Source organism: Anopheles funestus, chromosome 3RL, assembly GCF_943734845.2.
Source record: "Anopheles funestus chromosome 3RL, idAnoFuneDA-416_04, whole genome shotgun sequence".
Lineage (NCBI taxonomy): Eukaryota > Metazoa > Arthropoda > Insecta > Diptera > Culicidae > Anopheles > Anopheles funestus.
The window spans coordinates 34,476,695-34,501,421 of record NC_064599.1 but is presented as its reverse complement, the minus strand read 5'-3'; the positions used below and the strand labels follow the sequence as shown (position 1 = coordinate 34,501,421).

The 24,727-nt window shown below is 40.9% G+C and overlaps 3 protein-coding genes and 1 long non-coding RNA gene across 7 annotated transcripts in view; 2 read left to right on the top strand and 2 right to left on the bottom strand.

Annotated features, from left to right (window-relative positions):
- LOC125771689 (synaptic vesicle membrane protein VAT-1 homolog-like) overlaps window positions 1-24,727 on the bottom strand; it is a 443,804-nt gene that overhangs the window by 163,346 nt on the left and 255,731 nt on the right. The gene's annotated exons all lie outside the window — the stretch shown is intronic.
- Window positions 3,275-24,727, top strand: part of LOC125771698 (uncharacterized) — a 34,911-nt gene continuing 13,458 nt past the window's right edge. Inside the window, exons 1-3 of the mRNA XM_049442628.1 lie at window positions 3,275-3,627; window positions 4,898-5,898; window positions 24,212-24,726. Coding sequence (XP_049298585.1) covers window positions 5,615-5,898; window positions 24,212-24,726 — 799 coding nt within the window. The 5' untranslated portion in view covers window positions 3,275-3,627; window positions 4,898-5,614. The remainder of the gene's footprint in view (window positions 3,628-4,897; window positions 5,899-24,211; window position 24,727) is intronic.
- LOC125771728 (uncharacterized) lies at window positions 6,533-23,296 on the bottom strand. Of its 2 annotated transcripts, XR_007419350.1 has the most exons (5): window positions 22,412-23,296; window positions 22,120-22,335; window positions 21,992-22,042; window positions 13,427-21,903; window positions 6,533-7,760 (listed from the first exon to the last, which is right to left on the bottom strand). It is a non-coding gene; the product is annotated as an uncharacterized LOC125771728 (long non-coding RNA). The 2 variants fall into 2 exon arrangements; XR_007419349.1 differs by having other exon boundaries at window positions 22,120-23,296.
- On the top strand, window positions 9,793-13,407 carry LOC125771681 (uncharacterized). Its single transcript, XM_049442578.1, has 2 exons — window positions 9,793-11,127; window positions 11,179-13,407. The coding sequence occupies exons 1-2, from the start codon at window positions 9,871-9,873 to the stop codon at window positions 12,211-12,213; spliced, it is 2,292 nt and encodes a 763-aa protein (XP_049298535.1). The 5' UTR covers window positions 9,793-9,870; the 3' UTR covers window positions 12,214-13,407.

Sequence of the window (24,727 nt, the reverse complement as noted above, 5' to 3'; positions counted from 1 at the left end):
CAAAGAACTCGCAACGAATAACGTTTACCGCTCATGGATGAAACGAATTCACGTTGTGTTAGTCAAATTCCACTCTAACCGATCAAAATGACATTCGTAAAGTGATGGAATGAAATAAAAATACTTTAAATTAAATGCCAAACCTAGCGAAAAAGGAAACAACAGTGTGGTGCCAATTTTATAGCACCATCGTTACGATGATGCGCGACAGTAAAATTAATCTTGGGTTAGGTTAGGTTAAGCTTCTTCTATGCCGAACGTCTTCTATGCCGAAACCTTGCGATAAGCTAAACTTTATTCGAAAAAGACGAATTCTATCTAAAGCCTTCAAAAACGCTCAAAGCCACAATATGAACCATTCCGCAAGCTTCACCATTAGTTTTCATTCAGCAGAAGAAAAAGCATAAAATATTGATTCGTTTGCCTTGTCACCTACACTGCCAAGTCTCAGGACACACTGAACGGAAGAAAGGAAAAAAAAAGTTTGTTTGTACAATATGCCCTACACGCTGCGCATTGTCGTTGAGCTAAAAAGGAAACTTATCGTACTACGATACGGGTGTGTGCCAGTTTTGTGACAGGTTCGCGCGACGAAACTAGAATACATAAAGATGCAACCGATCATAAAACTTCGCATCATTGGGGTTGGGGTTGCGTTGGGCCGCGAAAAAACTACATCGTCACGAAGAGGTGAAAGACAATGGAAGCACCAAGTACCTCATCATTTTCCCATTCTTCCCAGTTGGGGTCCAGGGTTTGAGGTGTGCATTGGCAGTCCTTGTACTCAGTACCACAGAAAACATAGTGTTTTACGATGTTTGCAATTAGTCACCGGAGGAACGAAGGAACGACCAGATAAGCTGGGACAGAGCAGCAAGAATATTAAGCGCACAACGATCGACAGCACCATATCGGAAATGCAATGACGTTTCACAGAACGGTACCCGTTCGTACAGGGCGAGGGATGAAGTTTATCATTTATCTCTGGACGTTTTAAGAGCAGTTTCACGTCCCACGGTGAACAGACAGTGCTCGATACATCCATAACCTGTCAAGGGAAGGTCGAGAAAACGTCGCTTGGCAGAAAGTCGGTAAACAGATAAATATCGAATAACCGTACCTAGTGCTTTTTTTACTTTTCTTACACGCCTTTAACTCCTCTGTTCTTATCCCTTTGCTACATAATATTATGTATGATTTTGCTGTGGAGAAACACTTGCACACTTCAGCCTGTCACCGATACCGTGGTGATCTCGGGAAAAGCCTGTCACATGTTCCACTTCTGACAGTTCGAACAGCAAACTCCATCGTTTTGTGTCTGGAAAGCAAACGAGAGCAAAAATAGAGATGATAAAGCTAGGAAAGGTAGAAACTATTAACATATTATTCTAACAGGAAACAAACAGAACAAGCGGAATTGGGTGAAATGGTGGAACATTAATAGCATGCCTTGCTCGTGATCAGCGTACGATTTCTAACACGCTCAAGCGGTTAAATGGTTTACCAAACAAAACCGTTAAGTTTGTTTAGGCGACAATTTTGTCGGTTTACTTTTTTTTACTATGGTGACAAATGAAGTAGGTATGGGGTTTTTCTAGATTTGTTTTGATATACCGTGGAATACGATTAGTGAGGCTAATCCTTTCACATGTCGATCAGTTGTCAAACCGAGTGAAAGGTGATATTGGCTGTGGATACGTGGTTAATAGGTTGAGTGGAGTTAGCAACTAGAATGCATCGAGATTATGCCTGTGAAGATTTTTTTCTATTCTTTCATTTAATATGGGAATAAGAAAATCATTATTTTTTCATGTCGAAAATGTCGATAAATTCACAGATAAAATCGAGTTTGAGCGGAATGTTGTTAGTTGCAGGTTGCAGCCCAATAGCAAAAAAAACTGATCTTGGTTTAGTTTTAAGACTCTCGATGTTTGGGTGTGATATCAATTAGCACACAAAAAAAGGACGTCGAATTTCCATCGTCTAGGACATGTTCAAAAGGTAAAATTAGGGAATAAATTGTTGGAAGAAGATTTCAAAAAGAAATAATTAATTCAAGAACATAACATTACATTAAACAAATATAAATAAATTGATAAATAAATTTAATCAATCCGATTTGATTATTGAACTTTAAAAATTAAGTTCGAAATCATACTTTTGTCAAGTACATGAAAAATGTATTTAAAAGAATTAGACCAATCATAAAAGATAAGTAATGCTACTAACAAACATATGTTTCATACAACTAAAGTATGTTAAAAAGTATGAGTGTGATCTACGTCGGTATTGTTTTTTTCACTTTGTACTTCCCAAACGTTTCCCTTTTTAAGTTAAACCACAACATTCCATTCTCACCACAAGAGAATCAACACCAATTGACCTTGAGCATGAAAACGAGCATTGGTTGGGTTCATATTCAACATCACCTTGTGCTTCCGGACCAAACATTTCAATTGCCATTCTTACCAGAGAGCTTTTTAGATAAGGAGGAAGCGAAAAAAGAAGAAAAAAAACGCAAATAGCCTAAAGCAAAAACGTGCTAAAAACAATGTGCGGGAGAGTAGGCCTTCGGAATGTGTCCCATAAGTGGAAACTTCGTTGCAGCGTTTTGCATCGCAACGTTACAAGTGACACACTGAATGGTAAACCCGAAGAAAGAACGAAAAAAAACTACGGGACACCATCTAACGTCATCACACGATAAACACACAAATCGCCTTGAAAGAAAAAAAACCCTTCCGGGAGTAGTAAAATAAAAAAAAAGAAATTCCGCCCATTTCCGCGGGTGGTAGAAGAAACTTGAACTGTTTGAAGAAAAGATAAGCACCGCAACACGCCCCCTCCCAAAAAGACGATACAGCGTACCATGTCATGCACTTCAACCTTTCTGATTTGACTTGACTTTCCGTGTTTCTTTTTGCTCTCTTTTTAGTATTATTTACCTACCCTTCTTCAATCGTTCGCACCGTTGCAACGGAATGACTGTGACGGTGGTGCGTTTTTTGGGGGTTGGAGTAGTACACGGAACTTACAGTAAAGCAAGCAGCAACGGCCCGAAAAGAAAGTGAATGAAAATTCAACTTACACAACACAAACCACCCATTCCTGTCCCAACCACCCAACCACCCCTTTGGGATCCACTCCTTTCCATTCGTAAAATTTTTGGACGTAAAAGAAAGAGGCCAAAAACCATTCAAGTCAGGCCATCACGTTCACGTCACAACTGAGAAGTGAGTCTGTTTTTTTTGGTTCTTCGATGTTTTTTTTTTACTTCCTTAAAGAAGAAAGCATCCTGCGTGAGAGAATGGGAGAAACATTCTGCACAAGCATGGAAAAGTTTTGTTTGTACATGCGCATAGCTAATGAAAGGAATTTCAGGAAGAAAAAAAAACCCTCGTGAGTTACCGCGTGAGTTCCCGCGAGGATATTCGTATTAGACAAGGCTGCACGCTGAAGACATTTCGGTGAGTTGTGCTCGGGAGTTCACCGTGGCAGGACGCATCACGGACAGCTAGCCACGCAGCCCCCATATATATATACACACATACAAGTACACACACACATACACTAGAACACAAACACCCGATATTGGGCATTAAAGGCTTTGGGAGCAAACTGTACCAGGTGTGGTGAAAAGAACCAAAAAAAAAAAACGGAACGTGTGTTGTGTGTTTCGGGATAGAGAATTTCGTTACGTTAAGGGTTTTGCAATTGGTCGAACAAATCGATCGAACGGATGCTTGGTTTGGTGAATATGGCAGAGGTATAGGCTAAGCGCTACACTACACGCGGCGACACGGCATTATCCATAATCGATACGGTGTGAAAATGTGAAAAGCATCAGCACAAGATCGAGGTGGACACAAAAGTGGGCCACCCAAAAAGACGGTGCCCGGCGTGTACCGTCATGTGCATGTACTTCATCTCTGAGAGATAGTGCGAGGGTTTGAGAGCGAGTGATAAAGCGACAGCAGAGATGTAATGATGGGGGTCTCCGTACGGCCAATATAAGCGCGATGTTGGGTAACAACAAGGTCCCGGTCGGGTTGTCGCCACCAGTCGCCAGTGGTTGTGTTGTTTAGTGTTGTTTACGCGACCGTCGGTAGTTGTTGCTAGTGGCCGGAACAAGGGAACAAGTGCTCTGTTACCGTGTGTCTGTACGAGTGATGCTGTGTGTGAGATCGAACAAGCAAGAAAGAAAACATCCTTAGTTGAATTTTATAAATCGCGTCAGAGTTGTGTACGAAAGTTTTCCCATCATCTTCCCTGGTAAAGAAAGCAACAAAGAGAAGTAAAAACAAAAAAAGGCAAAATATTAACCGAACCGAACGGATTAAGTGACACTGCGGGCATGTTTATGGACCACTTGTTACCGTCGATTCCATCGTATCACAAATCGCTCTTTATTCGTGGCTCGTGCAAACAGATAAATGCCTCCAGCACGGTACACATTTGTTGCGTAAATCGGTAGCGAAGATTCGGTGTGCCGAAAACCCATCTCCCGGGGTCGTGTTATTGAACAGAGGGGGAAAAACAGAGCAGAAAAAAACAGAAGAAAATAACGTCCAAATAAATACGTACCTCGTACGAGTTTGTGGTAGCAGTTACCAAACTAGGGACAACGCTAGATACGGAATTTTGATCCTTTCGCCCCATCAACCACAGCCGGTGGTGGTTGTTTACTGTATTTTGTTTTCTTTTCCCTGTGATAATAAAATTCAATCTGATTGTCCCTGAGCTTGCGTGTGTGCGTGTGTATTTGACTGTACGTGGGATAAGAAATCCAACTAAAAAAAAAACACGAAAATCATAAAGGCAAGCGTTCAAACAAGATGAGTGACGAAAAATAAATACCCGTAAACAGTGAGATTGTTTTTTTTCTCTCTCGTACAAGTGCGTCATGTGTTAGCAAAACAGAAAAAAACAAAAGCATTTGCAATTGAATCCGAAGCATGAACTTGACAACACTCGCAAGGGAACTGAGGGACAAGAAGTCATAAAAAAAACACACATGAGCAGTCTCTAATGATCGAAATCATTGTCGAACGGCAACACACGTTCATTAGTGCAAACGAAAGAACGCAAGTAGAGTGAGTGATAAAAATAAATATTACACTCACCCCAACCCGCCCCCAAAAAAAACACCCTCCCCCTCACCTGTTTTATGACAACCATTTTCTACCATTTGCGACAAACAAACTACCGTGCGTCTCCATCTCGGCGGTTTTTGCTTGCCACCAGATCGTGATTTTCCCATGCGCTAGAAGATTGAAACTTCTCACCGCGATTCGCCCAAACAAATCGCGTTGCTGTACGAGTAATATTCGAAATAAAACGGTGTCACATTTTATTACCGACCCTGTGCCGTGTGATCGTGTTTGCTTTTTGTGTGCGGTTTGTTTTTGGGGTTACTTTTTCGTCCGTGCGTGTATAAAGTGCGATTTAATGAAGATCAGCGTCACCAGCTCGTGATCGTGGTTGTTTTTTGGTTCAAAGTAAATTCTTACCCAGTCCACGGTTGTTGGCGTAAGGTCAATCAGTTCAGTTCAGTGACGGGGAGAAGGAGAAGAAGTCAGAAAACAAAGCAATCAAAATTGCACGCAAACTCATCATGGCCTTACAGAAGAAATTCTCCACCAACGATATGGAGCTGATATCGATCAGCAAAGTTAATAATAATGGTGGCGGTAGCGGTCCACCGAGTGCGACCACCGATCCGAACGGGAATGGGCTGGCAAGCATAATGAGCGTCGGTGGCTGTGGTGGTGGCGGCAGTAACAACAACAGTGTGAAAATGCCATCCAAAAAGATTCAGTTCAGTAATCCCGAGTTTAGCATTACACCGATCGAAACGCTACCCGGAAGTACGGTACGGCCAGCACCGAGTCGTCGAAGGTGAGTGTTGCATGGAAGGGAGGTGAAAAGGGAACGATTAAATGAGACAGTAATTGCTTTCTAAATGGGTAATCGGGCTTTGATACACTTCAAACCAACCGCGTATACAAGCAATGCGCTTACGATTAGCATTTGTTGTCGATGTGTCCCCTGGGGAGCAAAAGGTTGGCAAATGATGTTCCATGGCCTTCGGTATTGGGTGAGAATGGTTGGAATCGAAGGAAATGTACCGTTTGTTAGTGTTATTTTAAGGGAAAAAGGGGGAAAATTTTGCACAAGGATGCTGAAGAAAATTTAAATTCATCCCCATGGACGATAAAACTTAAGTTGAACATAATGAAACACGAGTTAAAGTAGAAATTGTTATTTTTAGTGTGGTAAATTCGAATGATAAGAAATTTTTTAAATGTATCGAAAAGAATGCACATTTTGGTACATAAAGGCTAATAAATGCTAATGTAAAGATGATAACAAGGATTTATTTGATTCACATTTGCATAAAGAGTTCAAATTTGGCCTTTAAACATTATAAACTTAAAAATTCGTTAAATAAATATATCATAACTTTAGGAAAAATGGTATATAAAAGCTTAACTGTCTTAACTGAATGATTAATGATAGGTATAATCGTAGCATTTATACTATTATTTTCATATTCTCGTCCTTCTTTATTATTTGTCTATAGTTTCTCTTCTTTATCTATCTACTTGTATATCCTGTTCAACTGTTTGTTTGTGTTTTTCTTTCTATTTTCATTGTTTTATCTTGACCGATCAAATTACGGTATTCCTCTGTGTTCGTAAGTCTAGGATTAGTTTTAGGGTTAAATTTTAATTGATGTACATATAAGTAAACATTGTGTAGCGCTTAGGGTAATGATGTATAAGGTGGCGATGGGTAAAATGATTCATCTTACGGCTCGACCCGGAGTCGTGTGGAACAGAATCGGAATCGACTCCAACTCGTGGATGCAGTGGTTTCGGTGCCGACCCGTAAATATAGGTAGTCCCGACGCGAACTTGCTGCACCCACGGGTCAGAGTCGCTTAGGGGAGCTTGCACCTACCGGAATCGTAACACCTATTGAACCTATTGGTATCTACGAGTCCACCCGAACCGATTAAAGCCGCTTATGGATGGCTCCAACCCAATAGGTTAGGGTCGACCGGCACATCATTAGTGGTAGTGAATAAAATAAGAAATTTAATTGAGGGTTTCACGAGGATTAACATTACGTTTTAAATTTTTATCTAGTAAAAATCACATTTAGAGGTTTCCTAATCTCTCTTTGGCTCAGTAATAAACTGAGCCATTATTTAAACATCAGCTGTACAAATTGAAGTTGTCCCATTGATGTTTCAAGCGTAGCAGAGTTGAGTTCATGTGATCGTTTTATTAGAATTTTGAGATTCAACATATTACAGTACGTAGCGTACAACAAGTCGAGTGTCGTTCCAGGAATAAAGTATTAGTGGTATTTGTTAAAGATGGTTGCATAAATTCAAGATAAATATTGTAAAGCTGAAGGGCAAAGAGTTTTGAAAATAGAAAATTAGACCCAATTAAAGAACATCAAAATTTGTCAAAAGCACTAAATGTATCTCAGGGACTAATTTAATATCGTTGAAGGTAAATGGAGCACCTCAAAAACCTTTTGGGAAATGCTTTTTCATCGGCTTCAAAGGAATTCGTTTTTACATGGGTTTGTCCCAGACGACGAAAACTGGTTTTATGTCGTTCATTTTAAGCATCAAAAATCAAAACTCTCACAAAGTAAAATTGAACCAACCACTACAAACCCACATCGTCTCAGCTGAATGTGTGTTGCGTTTCATGGACTATAAATCTTCGCTGAAACGACATCTTATGTGTCGCTGACGGAAATTATGTCCTTTTTAGGAACCGCTGTCCGCGCTCAAAAAAGGTCCCTAGCTTAGGAGAATAGTAGCAGGAGAGCGGACTTAGCCGCTCTCAACGTAAAAATAAGCTAGGAGACTAAGCTTACCTCTCTCGCATCGCTTCACCGTGAAGCGATGAGTGAGAGGGAAGTTAAGCGTCTCTGTCTGTCTCGCTTGCTCCTGCAGGCGCAGACAGATAATGCAAGGACAATGCGGGGATCGGCGCGAAAAATCCTCCCCAAAATTATTAAATTTATTAGGCAAATAAGGAAATAATTGAGGAAATAGCTACAGGAAATTAGAGGAAATTACAGGAATTACAGGAAATTAGGAAATTGTTACAGGAATTAATAATATAAATAAGAAGTAGGGCGAAAGGATAAAGGGTGAATAAAGGGTTGAGAAACGCGAGGAAAACATGGTTATGCGTCGCCGTCAAGGAAATGTATCGCTTATGTATCGCTAAGGCAGCATGTACGAAAAAAGGGGGCTACGGGGAGGTAGCCCTAAATAAACAAGCTTTCTCACAACCGGAACAAAAAGCCTTTTTATTTCGGTTGGCCGCGGATAAATTAGTTTAGTTTCTACCTTCTCTCACCCTCGGTCGGAGTTTGATACTCCGGTCCGAGAGCTCAACACGGGTTTATCGCCCTGCTGTGCTGGGAACATTGGTGGCTCCAGAGAGGAAGGTAGTACTTGCTAACGTTCCAAGGCACGAGAAAGTTTCCCGCCACGAGGTAACCGGAGGACCCCATTCCCGGTCGAAGGAAGGAAGACGCCAAGCGCCGAAGAGAACCGGAGGACCCCATTCCCGGTTGGAAGGAGGACGAGAGAGGGCCACCCACCTCTAGCAGACCGGAGGACCGCATTCCCGGCTGAAGGAAGGACGAGAGTAGGCCACCCGCCTCGAGCAGACCGGAGGACGTTCATTCCCGGTCGAAGGAAGGAAGGAAGACGCTAAGTGGTGAAGAGAACCGGAGGACCCCATTCCCGGTTGGAAGGAGGACGAGAGAGGGCCACCCGCCTCTAGCAGACCGGAGGACCGCATTCCCGGCTGAAGGAAGGACGAGAGTAGGCCACCCGCCTCGAGCAGACCGGAGGACGTTCATTCCCGGTCAGCGAAAGGAAGGAGAGGGGCAACCGCCCTGTGAAGACCGGAGGACGTTATTCCCGGTCAGCGAAAGGAAGGAGAGGGGCAACCGCCCTGTGGAACCGGAGGACGTTATTCCCGGTCAGCGAAAGGAAGGAGAAGGGCAACCGCCCTGTGGAAACCGGAGGACGTTATTCCCGGTCAGCGAAAGGAAGGAGAGGGGCAACCGCCCTGTGGAAACCGGAGGACGTTATTCCCGGTCAGCGAAAGGAAGGAGAGGGGCAACCGCCCTGTGGAACCGGAGGACGTTATTCCCGGTCAGCGAGAGGAAGGAGAGGGGCAACCGCCCTGTAGAAACCGGAGGACGTTATTCCCGGTCAGCGAAAGGAAGGAGAGGGGCAACCGCCCTGTGGAAACCGGAGGACGTTATTCCCGGTCAGCGAAAGGAAGGAGAGGGGCAACCGCCCTGTGAAGACCGGAGGACGCTCATTCCCGGTCGGAAAGTATAGTGATAGTGAAGTGCAACGGTTCCAGCGGCAGCAGCAACAGTGGTGCCTAAAACGGCTTAAAAAAAAAAAAAAAAAAAAAAAATAGTGCGAAGGTTCCAGCGGCAGCAGCAACAGTGGTGCCTAAAACGGCTTAAAAAAAAAAAAAAAAAAAAAAAAAAATAGTGCGACGGTTCCAGCGGCAGCAGCAACAGTGGTGCCTAAAACGGCTTAAGAAAAAAAAAATAGTGCGACGGTTCCAGCGGCAGCAGTAACAGTGGTTAAGCCTAAACCGGCTTAAAAGAGTGCATCAGCAGCGGCGGCAGCAGCAGCAGCAACCGGAGCGGTAGCAGCGGCAGCAGCAACGACAGCAGCGGTGGCAGCAGCAGCAGCAACCGGAGCGGTAGCAGCGGCAGCATCAGCAGCCGAAGCAGTAGCAGCAACTGCAGTAGTAGCAGCACAACAAGAAGCGACGAACCCGCAAACAAACCGTGAGTAAAATGGCAAACACTAAAGAGAAAATTACCAAATTTGAGGAGGAAGTAGGGAGTGATGTGTGCGAAATGAGAAAGGAAATAGAGAGGTTGAAAAGGGAATATAAGGACTTATCCGAAAAACATGAGGAAACGAAACGCGAATCGCAAGAAAAACAAACCAAATTAGTCACACAATTAGCGGAAAAAGAGGCAGAATCTAAGAAATTGCGCAAGGAAAAGGGACAGAAACGTGAATTGCAAGATGGAAGTGCTACAGTCGCAAGCGCATCGACAAGCAACTCAAGCCCTGCTTCCGAATTGCTCATAAAGGGATTGGTCGATGCTTTAAACGAGCGGTCTAAAAGAGATTCCTTAATGGAGCTTCCTGAATTTAATGGTGATTTTAAAAAGTGGAACCATTTCAAATCAGTGTTTTATAAAACAAGTGAAGAGGCTAAATTTTCAGATTTGGAAAATCTAAATCGTCTGCAAAAGGCTCTAAAGGGAGATGCCCTGGAATGCGTGAGTGGTTTGATGCTCGATGCGCAAAACATCGAAGGAATTTTACAGCGATTAGAGAAGGAATTTGGTACGCCTGATTTGATATACAGTGCGTTATTAAAAGAATTGCTAGCAGTAGAGAACCCAACGATGCAGAAGCCGAAAAGTTTTATAACGTTTATGCATGCGTTAAACAACCTGGTCATAAACATGAACACTATAGGAGAGCCAGAATATTTAAACGACCAACGTCTTTTAAAGGACTTGGAAAATAAGATTCCCACTAATTTAAAACACAAGTGGTACAATCATATCTTGGCAGACAACGAGAATTATGGTAGAAGCAAGCTTAGGACTCTCGAGGATTTTGCTAAGTGGCTTAAGCCCACCGAAAATTTAGCTATTATGCTAACAGCGGATGTTGCTAATGATGTTGTGAATTCACAATCGCATCAGCACAACCAACAGTTAGGTCATAGGAATTTTCGTGCTCAACCGCGACAACAGTTCCAAGCGAATATACAATCGCAACCAAGGCGTAGAATGGGTTGCTTGATTTGTGGCCAAAATCATAGGACGACAGAATGTTTTCAATTTCAAAACATGTCGGTCGAACGAAGATGGGAAACGGTTAGGCGGTTGCGCATTTGCACAAACTGTTGCAACCAGTCGAATCATGACGCCCAAAATTGTTTTCTGCCACCACAATGTCGGCAATACGGATGTAGAGCGAGACACCATACCCTACTACATAGAGCAACTCCTACTGGCTTAAGACAGGTTGAGAACGTTAATATTCACCACGGTACTGATTTGCCTGGCTTAAGACAGGTTGAGAACGTTAATATTCACCACGGTACTGATTTGCCTGAGTTATATTTTCCAATCATCCCAGTAACGCTTCGTCATAATAATAGGGAGGTCGACACATTCGCGTTCATGGATACGGGTTCATCTGCGAGTTTAATACATCGAGAGCTCAAAGAAGAGTTGCAGGTAAATGGATCTCCACGACCATTTTCGCTAGCTTGGACTAACGGATCAATACAAGATGAGCCGGAAAGTCAAACCATCTCGATCTCGGTTAAGGATCAGGATGGGAGATTTATAAGCCTTGATGGATTAAGGACAGTAGAATCTATGGTGCTGCCAAAACAAACAGTTAACGGAATGGAACTTAGAAGAAAATATCGCCATTTGAGAGGCATCGATTTACAAAGCTATCGTGATGGAGCTCCGAAGCTAATTATCGGATTACCACATGCGCATCTAATATGCGCATTGCAAACCAGAACTGGGCAAGCAGGCGGACCGATAGCAATTCAAACCCACTTGGGATGGGTATTGTTAGGAACAAATTATCTTAATAGCAAGCAACCAAAACTCTTTTCTCTAATCGAAGCAAAAAATGCTAACAAGGATATAGCGAGCACGATGAGAAATCACGTCCCAAAGGAAGATTTCGGTGTTAAATTGAATTATAAGATACCGCAGCCCAAGGACGAAAAGAGGGTGGAAATAGAAAAAACTATAAGGAAAACAGAAACTGTTCACGAGATAGGGAAAACGGAAGTCGTCAGTATACCAGAAGAATGTGGTCAGTCTTTGAGGCGACTACAAAGCCTGGAAAGAAAATTGACACGAGATGGAACGTCAGAAAAATTACACCGTAAGGAAACAGACGCATACGGCAAAAAAGATTGCGCGCGTGAAAACGATCGAAGTGAGACAATAAGAGATAAGTTTAGTCCCAAGGCTAATTATGTACCAAACTTTGCTATAGTAAAGTACAACAAACCTATACGTAAACCAAGACTGGTCTTTGACACAGGTACAAGAAGTAAACAGCGTTCTCTCGCTATTTAATGAAACCTATATGCAATTCATGATAAATAATATGTCCTGCGGACCACGAAAACGATGAGCCTCTCACACCAAACCACTTTCTAATAGGCTGTTCTGGAGAAGCAGAACCAACTCAGTGTGAGATTTCGGAAGCTGAAGCTTTAAAGACACATTGGAAGAAATCCCAATGGGTTGCACAAAAATACTGGTCTAGGTGGATAAAAGAATTTCTACCTCGATTGGTAACGCGAGAGAAATGGTTAAAACCAGTGAAAGAATTGCGCATAGGCAACATAGTAGCATTTCCAGATGAGCAGACTCGCGGAAGGTGGCGTAAGGGGATAATTACGCAAGTGCAAGAAGGAAAGGATAAACAGGTTCGATCCGTAACGATAAGAGTAGGAAGTTTATTTATTAGAAGACCAGCGGTAAAGGTCGCACGGTTGGAGGTTCGCGCCGAAGAAGAAATAGGTAGGACATAATTCCGTCAGCTTATTATTGTTTGTAACACCTCTACGAGGAATTACGGGGGAGAGGATGTCGCTGACGGAAATTATGTCCTTTTTAGGAACCGCTGTCCGCGCTCAAAAAAGGTCCCTAGCTTAGGAGAATAGTAGCAGGAGAGCGGACTTAGCCGCTCTCAACGTAAAAATAAGCTAGGAGACTAAGCTTACCTCTCTCGCATCGCTTCACCGTGAAGCGATGAGTGAGAGGGAAGTTAAGCGTCTCTGTCTGTCTCGCTTGCTCCTGCAGGCGCAGACAGATAATGCAAGGACAATGCGGGGATCGGCGCGAAAAATCCTCCCCAAAATTATTAAATTTATTAGGCAAATAAGGAAATAATTGAGGAAATAGCTACAGGAAATTAGAGGAAATTACAGGAATTACAGGAAATTAGGAAATTGTTACAGGAATTAATAATATAAATAAGAAGTAGGGCGAAAGGATAAAGGGTGAATAAAGGGTTGAGAAACGCGAGGAAAACATGGTTATGCGTCGCCGTCAAGGAAATGTATCGCTTATGTATCGCTAAGGCAGCATGTACGAAAAAAGGGGGCTACGGGGAGGTAGCCCTAAATAAACAAGCTTTCTCACAACCGGAACAAAAAGCCTTTTTATTTCGGTTGGCCGCGGATAAATTAGTTTAGTTTCTACCTTCTCTCACCCTCGGTCGGAGTTTGATACTCCGGTCCGAGAGCTCAACACGGGTTTATCGCCCTGCTGTGCTGGGAACATTATGCTTCAAACAAATTTTAGAATGATATTTTTTACTAACAAAACAATTAGCTACGAAATTATATCGCAACCTGTTATGAACCGAAAATGGATTTTGACTAAAAAATATTTTGGAAAATAATCCATAATTTATCTTTAAAAAATATGGAAGGAAAGCTTTTCATAAAACGAGTACTAATTTGAATAAAAATATGAAAAAACTTTCCTGTTCTTAATCCAAAATATATGAAGACTTTTTTCTACAATAATTCAGAAGTGTAATAAACTATCAATAAGTTATTTTTTCATGTCTTTACATATGCAACAGCCTCAGATTATAGTTGAGTTAAAACCGCATTGCACTTTAGTAAAAGCAATTAAAAAGCTCATTCTAAGAAACTACCTCTATAAAACGTAATGTTAAATATCAAAGTACTCACTCACTTCCGTCTAATCTTTATATCATCATCCTCGTTAAAAGCTTGTGAAGGCATAAAATCTTTTGTGACTGTTTTACACTATCGCAAAAAAGCGAATGTAGCACCATATTGCACCAATTCCACTATTTGCCACTTGAAGCTTGCAAACCGCAACCAGCTTGCTCGTGCAAACAATTAATTTGAAAATGGGCAACTCAAGCCTTCATCAAAAACGCACCAAAAAACACCCCATCTTGAAGAATGGAATGAAACGAAACTGTCGCTGCCAGTGTTACGTAAAAGCTTCACTCAAAAAGGAGCGGCATCAGCATGAGCAACTCATCTTGCTGTAGTGGTCGTACGGTAAGCTCAGCAATGGTTGAAGCTAGAGTTGCTGCACGAGTTGTAGTTTAAATTAAGACACCTCGTAAAAACCAAACACAGAGTCATCCGCCTGCATGAGTGTTACCGGCCGTGGTTCTGTTGACTTTAAGCGAGCTCAGCGCGCTAGATGCCACGGGGTAACCGAAACACAACACAACATGTAAATAAAGTTGCCTGTGGTTGGCTTGAGAAAGCAACGGACAAAGACTTAACCTGTATCCCGTTTCCCCGTTTTTCGCTGTACGAGCGTTTGATGGTACTTACTATGACAGTTTCCACTTGCAGTGGTAAATTTTCTTTCCCCTCTCTGTTGTACCACCTATTAGCACCTTTCTCGACTGTCCTCACAACGAACCGATTGAAAGCGGCAGAAATAAGCAGGTCACGGATGGTATATCCTTTGCACATCGCGTTTTGCGCCTGAAAGATATGCAATCGTGATAGCATCGTGGTGAAAAAGTGTCATTTTCTTTTTGCTTCACTGAATTATTTTGCCTTTTTTTAAGCTCCATTTTCATCCGTTCGAGTAGTTTTACTACTATTGTTGCATCTGCTAACCATAACCGCCCATCATTGTACGTGATGCACGTGGAAAACTTCCCCAGAAACCTGTCCGTAACGAGCACCAAAGCACACTCGCTGGGAAATGTTCGGCAGCAGACAACCAAACAGGAGATGCTCGTTTTGCCACGCTCGCTCTACATTCGTAGGACACAACCATAAATTGTAGGAACTTTTCCACCATCTACAAAAGCTTTTTTTTTCTTTTCTTTTAGTAGAATGTGTTTTTTTCGATTCTCTTTTAACTGCATTTTTCTCATGCTATATTGTGGCCTCATGTTCTTTTTCGCGTTCCTTTTGCCTAATGGAAAATGCAACGTTTTAGCTTTTTTTTTGTGACAGGAAAGAAAGCAGAAACGTGTTCCAGTGCAGGTTGTGCGGAACATTTTTTTGTATTCTCCTTCGAGAAAGAATTTTCCGGCTCGTTTTCTTGACCTAATTTTTGCAAGAAAATTCTTCCAGGTACTGCTCGCGTGCTTGGTGGTGAACCTGGAATCGAAATTCACCAACCAACCAGCAAACCGACCGGGAAGCAACAAATACCGGGCACGGGGAAAAAATTTATTTCCCATGGAATGGTGTAACATATCAATCTCTGATAAAATGTCTCGCTGCTAGCAGAACGAAAGGAATGATCGCTACGAACGTCGACTGTAAATTCCTTTTTACTCCTGCTTTTGCTGATTGGGTGATAAATATGCAATGCGCTTGTAAGATGGTGTTGGTGTCGCGTAGATAAGCTCACCTACAGGGCACGATTGTGGGCGATGGAAAAGCACACCGTTACCATAGTAACGCGCTCAGCATGAAAGCACCGTTTGTAGGGAAATGTAATTTCTCACCAAGCTAACCTTCGAAGAATCGATGTGTTTACTTCGGCCTGGTTGAATCGCAATCCAATTTCATATTTGCATTGATATCGAGATTTTCCCAATACAGCACAACGTTGCTGTGAAATTGTTTTTAAATTTATCTTAATGGCGTTACTTTTATAGCATGTTTAATATTCATTGAAAACTCGTTAATGATCTTTTCGTATACGTTCAAGTGTGATAATGGAGTTGATGTATTTCTCAAACAAATATGATGAAGGTTGATCTGGGTTATTTAATTTTAGCTTTACAAACAAAGCATTACAAACTGATATAGTTATAGTTATAGATATAGTTAATCCTTTCATATTGAGTACCTCTCTGAAGGAGTCTTTCGCATAGCGAACCAATGAAAATGTTTTTTTTCGTGCAAAATTTCGCGTAACGAGCATTTTTTGCGTAACGAGCTCGGTGTGGAAGTACCATTATTGAAGAAACTTTGATGTGATATGGAATATTCAGAAGCTACTCGGAACAATTTCAACAACCCGTTAATGAGCTTGTTACGTAGGCCTATAGTTTAGTATTCGGAATTAAAATCAATAATGTTGAGGGGCTTTCAACGGGACACAAAAAAGTAGCATCTTTCGAAAAACTTATGAAGTTCTGGCTGAGAATGGAAAAGTTACTGCAATAGAAAATTAAAAAAAACATCGTTAAACTGAAGGCACTTGGAAAGAGTTAACAGTATCGGATATTACTTATTCACAACAAGCAACATTCTCATGATGCAGTGGCTTTAAGAGTAAATGGCGTGTATCAGAAAAATGCTATTACTTAATTTCGGTTAATATTAAAACAATGATTAGAATTATTGACCATATCACCACGACAAAAACAAATTTCTTTTAACATGAATAAATTATTTTTATCAATACGGCCAGGCCGTTCTGTATGAATACAAAAAAATAATAAAAAAATATTATCAAAACATTTTTATGTTGTAATATTCAACAATTATATGAGATACACATACTCTGATTGAGCATTACTTCGTTGTGGGAGGGATTCTCACACTTTTCCTACGAAAGATCGTCCCATATAGCGAGTTCTTTATATATCGACTGCAACGGATTTAAACTCGTTATAACTTAGTTGACCCTTTCTGTTGAAAAACATTGTTTCGTTCATTAGTGCGCCCCTAATGAAATTCGCTAGTATATTCATAATTTCTCAACAACAAGAGCGAATAGATAGACTAGAAATCATTCAGAAAAATCATGCGTCCTACCCTTCTTACCAGATTATATATTTATTATTTTCACTTGAACCATTACAGCACAGAAGAATGACAGTGTTTATTCCTTCATTAAAACTATTACAGGGATCATAACCGCTCCTTATATATTTTTTTTTGTCCCAATTAGGACGGCCAGGCCATATGACTGTCCTTATATTTTAAAGTATAAGAAAATTTTTGCTCCAGGAAAAACTTATAGAGTAAGACAATTACTACAATTGTATTAGCGACAAAATTGCAGCAATGATGTAATATTAAAACTCATTAGGATATGAAAATGAATTTAATATGACAATTATTTAACTTGGAAATAATTTTGGGCAGCTCAATTGACGATTGTTCCATCTTCTTGTTGGTATCCTTTCGTTGCGTTTGTATTGGAGGTGGCTTGCAAGGCCTCTCCTCCAAATCACAGTCCCGTCCGAGGGCCTACTCATCCTAGCTCTTTAAAGTCCCTTAGGATGCCAGGGGCATAGGAGAAGCAACATCCAGCCACCCCTAACATGGAAAAAAGACGCTCAATTTAGGCATATAACCCATCTTCCCAAGGGGTTGGGTTTCCCCGTATACCAAAGCTCAGATATTTGGAGAGATATGGAGTGCCTATGTTATCCTAGGATGGGCTTCGGATCCATACCCATATCAATAAGGTATTGTTACATACACTGACAACAGAACACGATTGTTCCATGTTCCATGTCAATCTATGCCTGGAAAATCCAAATTCGTCTAGGTCTCTTATATGTTATTAAAGCACCTCTTGCCAGATAAAAAAAAATTGATTGTACTAACGAAAGTTTGTGTTCTTAATTATTTACTTACATATTTTACTGCTCAGTATGAAGACAAATGTTACCCTTATTAATGTTAATTTTAAATCCATCATTCTACTGTGTTACTCCGCTGAACGTGTGTTTTACACTGTTTTACTATTCTTTATTGTGACCCAATACGATACGTTGTAAAGAATGATGAAAATGATTCTCACTTCGTAAAAAAAAACAAAAAATCCTCATAAAATGTATCTACCACTAACTAAGAGACATGAGTAAAAGTAATAATACGTGCCATAAAGCTATAAAAATTATACTCCAAAAACATGGAATATACTTTATAATGGCCTGTTGAGAAGTTGTAAAACAACACTCTAGATTTTGTTTTTCGAGCTCTTTCAATTTCAAACTTTCATTATTAACCTTTGTACCTTAACAAGCGCAGGATGGATTATTTTAATGAACATGCCAACTACTTTAGACTCGATGCAACCTTTCAACCCGTGGAATTATGTGAGGTCACTGGTTAACTTGTTGTGCTCACGAACGCTAGGATGTTTATTCGCTTTTTATTTCTGTTTTATCATACATTTATGATGGTAGTAAAATAATTAATAGCTCCCCTAAACTAAACCCGCAACAGGTGGTAATTGGAAAGCTGTGTTCGAGTGGGTGACTTTAGTTTTATGTGTCCTAAACTTTTATTATTTGTAGTTTGAAAATTTAAACAATAATCTATCACACGGAAGAGTTTGAGTTTAAAGTTTGGAACAAAATAAAGAAAAAAGTTATCTAAAGTGTGCTATTAAAACACCGCATCATGAAACGTTTTAGGCTGCAGGTAACTTTTTGCACAGTGCACGTAACATTGATAGCCCACGGTGGCTATTGTATGCATAAAACTTTTAAGGCAATGCTGCTAAAATCAACACCGTTTAAAAGTTTGGCACATTCCAGAACCCCTTTTGGCGCATACGAATAAAACAAAAAATGAACACAGAAACCCGATAGGAAAAAAAAACTTTTTCACATCCCAAACGAAAGATATTTGGCACTGACCTTTAGTGAGATGAGAAACGACGAACCATGCACAAGGAAGAAAGATAGGCTATTCGAGCAGCGGGGAAAAAAATCACCAAAAAGGGGAAAACTTTACTTGCGTTTATATCCTTCACCACGGAAAGGAACGCATTTCCATCTCTACTTTCGTCGTTCTCAACCGGTTGCAGCAGTGAAAGGTATGCAACGCTTGAAAGGAAGCAAAAGTTTTAGCTTAATGAATTGGGTTTTTTTTGGGAAATTCGTATTTTTTATTACCAGCTCCCAAAATGTCAAGGTTAGCCGGAACTGTCCGTGTTATTGGCTGCTGGTCGGCAGCCCGCGGCAGTCAATTTAATCATTGGAAAAAGGATAACAATTTGGGTTGGAAAAAAATGCTTTAGTCGGGGAAAGTTTATCCCAAGTGCTTTGCTAGTTAACCGTTTATGGGTTTACTTAGAAGATTTGTCCACATTTAGAGAAATTATTTATCAGGCATTTAGCAGCAGAAAAAAAGCTGGAAAATCATATTTTATCTCATTTTGGAAAACCCTTTTTAGATGCTAATTTATCGATAAATTCAAATAGCATCTTTTCTCAAAGGAAGAAATATCGCTTAGAAACTCAAAATAAAGGTTATTTTTGGAAAAGGAAATATATTCATATATTGAACAGGTAGTGTGTCCACTTAATGTCATACATATTTCATAATCAATCCAAAGAAAAATGTTAAGAAATACAAAAAAAAGTTTGTTCAAAGGCTTACTTTGAAGTGCTGTGGAAAAATCGAGTTTGTGGTACTTATTGAGGCGTTTCGTCTAAAAACTTCGAAATACGACAAATCTGTAAACTTCTGAAATGTTTTGAAAGAAGACACATAAATCTATTACTCGTCATAGAAGAGTTTTAAATTTTTATGTATGCCAAAACGGCGTAGGATTAGAGCTGAAAACACTATCGCAATGTTCTCCATTAAGCAAAAAGAAAACAATCTAAAAACTTTTGAAAGAGACAAAAAAAAGAATTGAAGTTCAGTTTTTAGCTGCGGGTCTATCAAGGCGAGTTGCAATACTGAAGGACAAAAGAAATACGCTTCACTTGTTTATATAAAACATACCACATAATTAACAAACACATTGTTATAATAGGAATTTGTATAAAAGTACAACAGGCTCATGTAGAATGTTTCCGTTTTCTCTGAAACTCTTCTATATCCAAAAACGCCTCCACAGTTGAATGTGAGTTTATCCCAATTTATTATTTGCAGTACGGAAATTAAAACCATTTCAATGCTAAAAGCACAGAATCAACCATTTGCGTCAGTACGAAAATATCTTGCACAGAATTAATCATGAGTTTCTTCGGGGAAGTATACAAAAAACCAATTACACATACACATGCACGAATGAATGATAGGCCCTATCCTCGGAAAAGGACCATTTCATGTGACGCACGGCACAGATGCTTACCCAAAACTCGCAAATAGTCGAACCGTAGAGTTGTCAGTAACGGAAAGGTAATTGAGCTTGATAAACTACGTTTCCTGCGGGCGTTTCACTCTATCGAACCGTCGAACACAGCGTGCTTTCAAACGTTCCATGCCCGTCACCGGAAAATGTAAAATCGGACGGAAAGTTAACCACTGCGAGAATGCAAACCGTAAACCTAATGGAGTGTTGAACAGTGTAAGGGCATTTTGTGGATTGATAACATCGCAAAGGGAGGACGGAGCGTACAGTAATACAGTAAGAGAAAATTGATGACGATATTAAGTAGGGCCAAGGTGTGTCTCAATGTAAGAGGGACTTGTACTGGCTCTTAACGGTAAAGTGCCACTTACGAGGGGAAGTTTTTAAAACATTTCGAGAAGATTGAATAAACGAATTTAGGAAACAAAATGCTTCAAATTGTAAACAAAATGGACCAGATCTTATCGATCGAAATAGAAAGCTAGCAAAAGGAAATAATACGAGCTACAATTCATCCTTAATGTCTGTCAGATTTTGTGTTCCAAAATAAATGCTCCGTACGAAGCACGATTGACGTAAACTTTCCTTAATGCTTTCCACTCTAACATTCAAGCACGGCCACCAATACGAACTGGAACTTCTGGTTTCGAATTTCGTTACATTGGAGATGGTGATTAGTAGCATAAAGCCCCACAGAAGGTTGGACCAAGTTGCGAAAGGAACGGCACACACATACACACACACCACTGCCTAATCTAAAAGTAATTTATGTTAATGATAACTTCACGACTCTAACGTAAAGCGTGCAACCGGTCAGGAAGGACAAAAGCAACATTATGTATGCGCTTTTTCGGGGCCGAAAAGATTGCGCCGGATAATTTCCATTCACACCGAGCGTTGGAAAGCGTATAAGATGCGTGAAGCTGAAAATAAGCCATAAATCAAAGAAGATAAGCATGGTGGTAGCAATCCCTATCGACAAACTGCTCGCCTGAGAGTGAATTTCGAGTAAAATTCACGGCTTCACAAGCGGCTTCACAAAAGCTTCACAGCAGATCTTGTGAAGCCGTTTTTTGAGAGTGTGTGCGTGAGATTCATGATTTAATGAGCGCGTTTTCGTAAGGTTCATTTTTACTCTGTAATATTGTTCATTCTCAATCGTTCTTTCCGCAGCGTTGATTTTCAACGGTGCAATGAAAACATTTTTTGTTTTTAACAAATATAATATTATTTTTTTATTTTTCCTGGTTTTATGGCAAGCGTAAAAAGATAACAATTCACATGTACTGATTTAGACCCGTAACAATATTTTTCATCTTACGCTTCATACTTTTTTTTCTATTCTTATTATCTGCATAGTTCATACCATACCATTCCATCCAGGCAGCGGACAATTTTCAACGCTCGTACTCTGCGCCAGCTTAGCCAGGGATTTCTAATCCTGTTCCACATGATACCGCCCACGATTTGTTGTCGTTTTTCATTATCACGCGGCCAGTTTCGATCGGTGCAACGTAAACATAAAATAAACAAGGACATTTGCTCCCTTCCAAGATCAAGTTTCGAAGAGATTCATATCCTGTATCAATCAAAGGTCCAGGCGAAAACTTTCAATGGAATTTTCAGCGTGTTTCGAAACAAACTAACATCGTGTCTTTGAGTTTGGTATCGTGTGCGATCTCGATTTAATTTTGACCGCATTAACACGCGATTTTTTGCATATTTCATTCTATTTTGTATCTGCAAATGGAATATATGACCGATAAGAAAGAAAAAAAGTACACATATTAGTTAAGTATTAACAAGCGTTGTTTTTAGATATGCTTACCAACAAATACAAAGTTCAAATCAGCAGGAAACTCGTATCGAACGGTGATTCCTGTACATGATACAAGAAAAAACAAGATTATTAATTAATTTCTCTACAATCTGCTAAAAGTATAACATATTACTTACTTGAGTTAGTTTATGATTCTACCGACCTTCAACTTTGGCGGAGTATGTTATCCTGGACGGAGCATCAACGACAAGCTTTATCGGTCACGGTTTGTAGAGGTGCTAGGTGGCGATAGAACATTGTCTCAGAGAAGGCGATAGAACATTGTGAGCAGAGCGAAGAAAAATCCAATCCAGCGCCTATGAAGAGTGCTAACAAAAGCGGTTTCCACTATCCTGTTTGTTGAGCAATGAAAATAAGGAAGATTAGGACACTGACACTTCTTCGAAAATCGTTAGCTGCGATACAAACCGATTTAGAACCGATCAGCAGCAAAAACAACCAATACTAAGGTTGGCTTGTCTTTCACTTCCATTGGCAGGTGCATCATAGAACTGGATAATCACGAGCATGTCCAATAATTTGTTCCTTTCAAATGACGCGGAAAAGATGCTTCTAGCGATTCGTACGCTCTGTCCGATAGCAACCATCAAGAAGTATGAATGTCAACTGAAATAAGAAGAAGAAGTTTCACGTTCAACCGATTCCGTTAGACGCCATGGCATTGATTGTACAGGGTAGCCTACCTTTGAAGCAGTAGGCCAAAGGGAAGCGTGGGCGCAGTTGTAAGAAAACACGCGTTTTTCTCTGTTGACGGAGTATTTCACACTACGGCACTTGAATCCTTCCTGCTTCCTGAATTTGTGTACACAAAAACCTCTAGATATGAGGTTAACTGTTAACTGTGGCCATATGTCCCCACGCGTCGCTTTTCAAATGTCTTGAAACAGCTTGTCCTGCCTCTGCATCGTCGTATTCAGCCGAAGTCTGCGCCATCAGGCCATCACGCTGGCGGAATAACTTACCAGTGCCGGCACAGGAATATCCTTTTAGAAATAGAACTAGAACAACTTGGCAAACACTATTCCACAATCGAATACACAGTCCACGAACTGACGCAATCCACAATTCACTAACTACTCCCGTATGAAAATGTACAGCGACCGAGCGAAAACAGGCAGACAAGTTTTTAGCCTACTACGACCTTTTTGAACATTCATTCGACACACGCCGAACTCTATCGCGATACAGCGAGCCACGCACACACTCTCATTTTGGGGTGATTCGAGCAAAATTTTCACCCCCCTTTCAAAAAATTCATCCATCGATGAACACTTTGTCGATAGGGATGGTTGTCCCCAGTAGTAGTAGTGTACACCACGCCTCGAAAGGTTGGTCAAGTGTCACGCAAGTGTTTATTTCACCGGACCAATCTCTGCACGAACATCAAGAAATTAATGAGCGAGCTCCAATAGCTACCACATGGGCGCAGTATGAAAAGCTTTAAAGTAGCAGAAGATCGCAATTGATTTAATAGATTTGAAAAATCAATTCGTTATTCCAAGGCTTGTTTCTGGTGGTACCCAGCTACCTAACCGCTATCTCTCGTCACCTGTCAACGGAGGTATAATTTCATACGATATTCATCTTCCGAAGTGTGTACTTCCACTGGAAAAGTGTAGCATCATTCGAGAAGATGCTTGCATTGAGTGTGTATGCAACCGTTTCTGGTAAAGTTTGATCATCTCATCCTAGGCTACAGCAAGAGGTTTGCCAAACCACTGTCTCATGCTCTCATATTTTATTCACTTTCAGCTCCAATGATTTAATCTGTGCTATAAATTTTGTCCTACTCTCCTTGTGATGTCCTAAATTCCACACAGAAAGGAACACTTACGTATCTGTTGGGATACTAAACCTTTGGCTCACTCCTTGGAACTTTAAAATTTGAACTACCTCACACGACAGCAGTTGGTCGTTGGGTAATAGCACTGCAAAATTAAGAAGAGGATAGTTGTCGTTAGTAACCGTGCTTTACCCAGACCTAATGGCGCCAGAACACTTGAAGTACCTACCGGGAAAGGATGAAAGTTATTGGGTTTTGGTAACGTGACGAGACGAGTGGAATTAATTATTATGAAGATCCCGTATCATATTGAACTCCGATGATTTTGTGGAATAAATTAAACTCATTGTTTATAATATAAAACTAGCAGTAAAAGCTTCTGTTAGCCGCAGAAATTAAACTCTTCCTTATTATATCATTCCCAGGGAGGAAGCGATCGTGATGGCAAACCTCCGGAAACGTGTAGCAGCTTGCGATTTGAATAAAAATGTACGCAAGCAAACTGGAGCTGGTGCAGGGAGTAGTGGTGGTGGTGGAAATTTGGACGACATCAGCATCAACGATACCGGACAAACGCAGGACGCCCTAGACAACCGTCCCCTGCTGCCCAAATCCACACCGACCGAACAACGAAAGGAACGATCGGGTGCGAAGGCGAACGGTACGGAAGCGACTGCCAGTGGAGGTGGTGGTGAAGATTCACCCAAGGTGAAGATTGTCATGGACAAGGAGTTTATCTTCGAGTGTCTCTGCTGGCACAACGAGTATCGGATGCGACACGGTGCACCGGCACTAAGCGTTTCGTCAGAGCTGTGTGAGTACGCGAAACAGTGGGCAAACCATCTGGCAAGTACCAATGAGCTGTACTACCAGATCGGTACAAACTACGGACAGAACATCTTCTGCTGTCCAGCGAATAGTTTGCTGACGGATCTTTCTGG

Bases quoted from the DNA above. Each gene is read 5' to 3' on its own strand.
- LOC125771681 (XM_049442578.1), top strand. From the start codon at position 9,871: ATGGCAAACACTAAAGAGAAAATTACCAAATTTGAGGAGGAAGTAGGG. The intron at 11,128-11,178 runs GTTGAGAACGTT...GGCTTAAGACAG, and splicing joins CTCCTACTGGCTTAAGACAG to GTTGAGAACGTTAATATTCA.